At 38.5% G+C, this 6,000-nt stretch overlaps 1 protein-coding gene across 1 annotated transcript; it reads left to right on the top strand.

Annotated features, from left to right (window-relative positions):
• The first annotated feature begins 1,397 nt into the window (after positions 1–1,397).
• Positions 1,398–3,750, top strand: LOC148042111 (protein BRICK 1-like). Its single transcript, XM_087685587.1, has 3 exons — positions 1,398–1,826; positions 2,866–2,948; positions 3,127–3,750. The coding sequence occupies exons 1-3, from the start codon at positions 1,664–1,666 to the stop codon at positions 3,319–3,321; spliced, it is 441 nt and encodes a 146-aa protein (XP_087541713.1). The 5' UTR covers positions 1,398–1,663; the 3' UTR covers positions 3,322–3,750.
• Positions 3,751–6,000: the final 2,250 nt, after the last annotated feature.

Here is a 6,000-nt window from a genome sequence, read left to right as displayed (position 1 = left end):
TTATAGGTACAAATATTTGTGCCATGGTATTCACTCCAAGAATCACATTGATTCCCACAACCTTAGAGTTTCCCTTCTCTATGCGGTGATGACAATTTCCTATGTGCCTGGCATTTGCAACAATGACTATTAACAACGCTTAGGGACAGACTTTGAGGGCTATACCTTAAACACCTAGCCCTCATGCATGGGCAGATGTATGTGGCATTTTCTCGAGTGAAATCATTTGCTGGGTTGAAAATCTTGCTGCAGGAGGGCAATGATCATTGTGCGGGTTTCATTGCTATTATAGAGTACAAAGAAGTATTGCAGAGAGTGTAATGTGTGTGACGCTTGATTGTTTCAAGCATTGTTGTGCTTTTTAAAACCATTTCATATTTATTTTTTTAATTTTTTTGTAAGCAAATGATGACATCGGTGTTCAGTTTTACTATCGTACATCTCAAGCTCATTGTTGAGAGATCTCTTGCGCCTGTGCTTGAGTGCCTCGAGAGTTTTCCATTTGTTCAGAGGTTTGAAGGCCTATTTATTGAGATTATTTACGAGGGGGTTTTTGTACAGTGTTATTATGTAGGGACCATTGTCTCTAGCCACATTATGTCTCGGTCACACTCAGGGAGGATTCCTCCTCGGTGGCAATGATGGGAGTTTCATGACTTGTGTTGCTTTGCTGTGCTACATCATATGCATATGAATATCAACAAATGTATTTTTTTGCATTCAATGCAATAATTAGTTTTGTTGTTTGGTGGGTATGCATGTTTTGTAATGCATCAACTGAAAATTCATTGTTGGTGCATGTGGAAATAAATGACACCTTCTATCATTGATAGCAATACTCAAAAGAAAACTATTTGAAGAATGAATGATACTTTGGATGTTTCTTTATTGCTTTCATGTATGAACAAACTATATTGACTTTTCATTGTACTTTTTTCCCTCTTGTAAACATGCATTACATGAAGATGAGGTGTTTACTCTTGCTTTTACACTAATGCTATAGATAATATAGATGGTTTGGGATCTAGCTAATTGGAATGAAGTTGATAGAGCGATATATATATATATATATATATATATATTTGGGGGAGAGGGGGGGGGGTGGGAAGAGGCTTTAAATATCATCGCATCGCTTTAGAGGTGTCCTATAGTCCCGTTCTTGCATGAGTCCTAGAGTGGAATGCTACTATCTATATTAAACTATATTGCAATGTTATAAGTTACCTCTCAAGCTAGGGATTTTGTTGCCAAATGATGATAAATTTATAATAAGGAGTGTTTGAAAAGAAAATCACTAATCGGGTTGTGGAGATTTATGCTTTTTCATAATGTAGATGACATACTCGATCTTCTGGGGTAGAAGGGCAGCTTTGGCAAGCCGTTCCGGATTGTCTTATTACCTTATGAAATTCTGAGTTTGTTCAAGGATAAATAAAGAAGACTAATATTAAAGTGTTGCTTCTAAGGAAAGAATTGTGTTAGTGAATGTGTCCTTCCATCGTCATCATCATCGTCGTCATGCCTTCCTCCTCTCTTCTCACAGGAATTTCCTGAAGAAGCAGGGACATCATCGTCAGCAGTAGCTCGGTTCTTCTTCTTCTCTTCTGGTCGAGAGAGAGAGAGAGAGAGAGAGAGGGGGCGAGAAAGTCTCTCCCACCTCGTCATGTCGAAAGCGGGCAGCAGTCTAAACACAAGTAGCAGCACCACCGCCAACAACAACAGTATCCGCGTTGGGATTGCGGTGCAAGCTGACTGGGATAACAAGCAGTTCTCTAATGCCCTCTCCCTTCACGTCAGGCGTCTCTTTGAGTTCATTCTGCAATTTGGTAAGAATTCTCCGACATTCTCACGCACACATGTGAGAGAGAGAGAGAGAGAGAGAGAGAGAGATCCATATCTGTAGAACGCCAGAGCATCAAATGTGATGTGATCTGATGGAAGCATGGATACCAAAAAAGATCGGAAAGACAGAACTTGGAACAGAGTGGCAAAATCGAGCAAAACTGGATCTGAGACTGAAAATGCCTCTTGGGAAAATAGGAAAAGGCTAGAAATGGTGCATGGTCCGATGAGTAAATGTCTCACTAGCTGGCATTCTGATTGGGAGTGTCCTCCATTACCAAGAATGCATTATACACTGCACAGACCTTATGTTTCTGAGTGATAGATCAGTATTGCATCTCTTAGAGATCTGTAAACCGAACTTTGTGGTGTTTAGTATTATTTCTTGTTTGAAAATTGATAACCACCCGAAATGCTTGAGTCTGATGGAGTACTTTCTGTCTTGAGCATATACTTCACCTTTGTTTGATGATACCTCCTTGCTTTCTTTGACTTTCAGTGGCACTTACTGAGTTGTAACCCTCTGAAAATGTGCTGTGTAGAGCACATGGGACACTGGATGTTTTGCCAAGTAAATGTCTGCTGTACATGATTCGTATGTCATACCATTTTGTACTACAACTGGTGCAATATGAATTTGTCATTTATGCTTGCTTCTGATGTGGAGTGAGCTACCTCTATTCCCATGTCTCAGATATATAGATCAACAATCATTCAAGATACAGCAATATGAGGAAAGCACTTCATTTGAAACACTTGAGACTTTGTTTGAAGAGAGAAGTTATTAAGAAGGGCTGTGGAGCCAGGAAGTGGTTGTAATGATCAGCATATGCCATTAACTGTGAAATGAGTTCAGAAGGGCAGGCAGTAGAATGGTGATATTTGCACTTAATGTATTCTGCAAGTAGGTTTTTAAGGATTGCTTCTGAAAACTTTTTAAGGTTGCAAGCCTGAGCTTGGGCTCTAGGCTTGCTATAACACCAGTCTGGAAAGCTAATTTTTGCAATATTTTCTATCTGACAGAGTCTACGACAAGAAGCAAGCTTGCCAAGCTCAATGAGAAACTGACATTACTAGAGCGTCAGCTTGAGTTTCTAGAAGCACAGGTAAATTCTGTAAATGGAGTTTCAGCAACAGAAAGAGATGATTAAGAAATTAATCAGTCACAATAAGTTGATGTAATATCATCACTGCATTTTTAGAGGCCCTGGAAAATTTTGTCTTTCCGTGTACCATACTACCTTGCAACTCTACTGATCAAAAGCATTTCCAATATGAACGCAGTCTACTGCCTCCTTTCATGAACCTTCTGAAATGATTCTGACTGGCATTTTGGCTTATGATAAGAGCTCGGTCGTATTACAGAATGCCAGATTGCCTTCCAGAAGAGAAACACATAATTTGATATGGATGGTATATATACAATACTATCACTATTATCCAATATCAATAGGCTGGATGAGCAATTGGGCTAGCTAGTGTTGTAAGGAAGTGGGAAGCTTCTGTCAAACTTTCATGTCCTGTGTTTTTGTTTCATTTCTTCTTCACTGTAAGTGCTTCTCATATCTTTGGATGATGAGGGATTAGGTGGTCTACCTCTGCTGAATCTTCAAAGACATCAGCGGGTGGCCTAGCCTTCTTTTCCCTGATGTGGTTTAGAGTAACAGTTAGATGAAATGATCAACCAGTTATTCTGGGCCTCTTAGGCAACACAAATTCAGTTGAAATAATAATTTAAAGAAGTACACTGCAAGGAATTATGTATACATATCATATGTGTATATTATATGGTATGATTTGTGACCCGTATGGCATTTTCAGTCTTTCAAGTTCCAACATGCCTTCAAATTTGGTTCAATATGAAAGGAAACATGTGGGCTTATTAATGAAATACCCAAGTTTTGGAGCTATGAGAGTTTAGTTACTTTTGTAAAATTGATAACACCTCAGAGTCTTGTTTATGGGATGCAAGCCTCAATGTGTGGGATGCTACTTGTGTTCTATAAACATATCAGTATTGTATAATATGTGTATGCTGATATGATATGTGACCCATGTGGCATTTCCAGTTCTTATAAGTTTCAACATGCCTTCTACTTTGGTTCAATATGGAAGGAAACATGTCAGTTTATTAATGGAATACCCACTTTTTGGAGCCACGAAAGTTTAGTTTTGTAAAATTGAAAACACCGCAGAGTCTCATTTATGGTATGCAAGCATGCGTTCACGTTGTTTTTAACAGTCAGAGCATCCTTGAGATAAACAGTCTTCTTAGCTATCACAAGTCAGGTCTAAAAACTGGGCATAGAAAGGAAATTGTGATAATTCTGTTGGCTAGTGCTAGTGTCAAAGGACTTTGTGGGGATTGCTGCCCTCTTTATGTTAAAGTGACTTAATGAGAAGTGTCCTTTAATGAGGATATTACTGCACATAGATGTACATGTTGCACTTCTACTACCTTTATGGGATGGGCTTGTTGAAGGTGCATGTAAGACTGGCGATGGGTGCTAGGAGTAGCATGAAGCTAAAGCAAGTTTGGGCAGTAGAAATGTTGTGTAAGATGTATTTGAAAAGAAAATCTAATGAGAAAGGTGCACATGGTACAATCCAAGTAACAGGATTGGAATGCTGTTGTTTCAACTCATTGAAATTTATAACAGCCTACAATGAAAGGTCAAGATAGGACCAAAAAGCTTGATGCTTGATTGGACTCCAAAACGCTAAGTGGAGTTTGGAAGCATGCTCATTGGTCATGTAGGGACTTTACAAGTGCTCTTATCAACAGTTCATCAAGTTAACACTAGGTGCTAATGAGCATTTTTTGGTAGCTATTTTGGATGTTCATGTTGAAATTTCATTACGTTGCACATATTCTCATGGCCATGTTTGCACGAATTTCCATATATAATTTATAATCATGTAAGGGCACTTGTTGGAATATATAGTTACATGTCAAGGACCACGATATTATTCATTTACTGTTCTGTAAATTGGCAATTATACCTAATCCAAAAAAAAGGAAAAGAAAAGAAAATGCCCATCTCTTGCTAACGTGCAAGCTGTTTGTTAACCAATTCAATGTGGGAGTATATTTAGCTTTATGTATCACACTTATTCCAAATCCATTTAATTCTAGCACATAAGCACCATGCAAGGTTCTAAGTCTTCTGAGCTTGTGGAAGTGTATTGAGCTCTATGTATTGCAAATATTTGGACTCTATTAAATTTTTAGTATGTAAAATCCCTCGAAGGTTGTTAGTCTTCTAGAGCTTCTATTCCCATTAGAGATTATAGATTTCTTGTCCATTAGCCAGTTCATTTGCCATCAATCTAAGCCTAGTCATATGACTAGCCTTTAAACCTCGTTTCTATTTCTCCTTGGCCATAGATCTTGAAAGAAACTATGTTTAGAAGTGTTGCTTTGTTAGCAAACATGTTTTCATGTCTTCTCTTGTTTGTGAGCCTTAGCTAAAGTCTTACAAGGACCTCAAAAGCTTTGCCACCATCTTTATTAGTCTTTATTTTGTGGTACTAGCCTTCATCACAAACACATGAAATGGAAATTATGGTTTCTCTATCTTGTCAATGGCTTCTCAATTCTATCCTAGCCTCTCATAGGTAGGCCACTTGGCACATCAACAATTGTCTCTTCCCTACTATAGAAGATGGCAAGGTTCCTACAATTCATGTATGTTGGTTGGCCATCCTCGTTGCTAGGCAAATAGTCTTTTGGATGTTTCGGGTTGGATATAGGTCCTTGTGGCACTTTTGGTCTTAGATGAACAATTCTAGGATGGGCAAGTAGGACTTTTACCAGGATAGGTCACTTTCTTGGACAACTTGCAAGGCTAGAACTTTTTTTGCATTGTCCATTAATTTTTAGAGGCATTTGTTGCTTTTCTATAGTTGGCACATTTTTATATTGCAAGTTGGTTGATTGCTAGTTGCTTGGGCTATGTATGGTTCATCCTCTCTTTATGTCATTATTGGAGTTAGCCATCCTTCACTTGTTCCTTGCCATCATAATCATCCAGGTAGCCATTGCTCATCTTCTGTCTTCTCTCTTTTGCTAGATTTCTCCCTTGCCCCTTTGATCTTATAGGCGCATTGATGTGCCAAGGCACATGCGCGAGGATTGTTGTATTAGTATTCTTTCCT

The sequence above is a fragment of the Lygodium microphyllum genome, chromosome 1, assembly GCF_053477565.2.
Source record: "Lygodium microphyllum isolate KBCC chromosome 1, Lygodium_microphyllum_v1.1.10, whole genome shotgun sequence".
Taxonomy (NCBI): Eukaryota; Viridiplantae; Streptophyta; class Polypodiopsida; order Schizaeales; family Lygodiaceae; genus Lygodium; species Lygodium microphyllum.
This window is presented reverse-complemented; position numbering and strand designations above follow the sequence as displayed.

What these genes read in the sequence shown, in the direction of transcription:
- LOC148042111 (XM_087685587.1), top strand. Translation starts at nt 1,664, where the DNA reads ATGTCGAAAGCGGGCAGCAGTCTAAACACAAGTAGCAGCACCACCGCC. An exon ending in TGAGTTCATTCTGCAATTTG is followed by an intron (nt 1,827 to 2,865) that starts GTAAGAATTCTC and finishes TCTATCTGACAG; the next exon opens with AGTCTACGACAAGAAGCAAG. An exon ending in TTGAGTTTCTAGAAGCACAG is followed by an intron (nt 2,949 to 3,126) that starts GTAAATTCTGTA and finishes ATATGAACGCAG; the next exon opens with TCTACTGCCTCCTTTCATGA.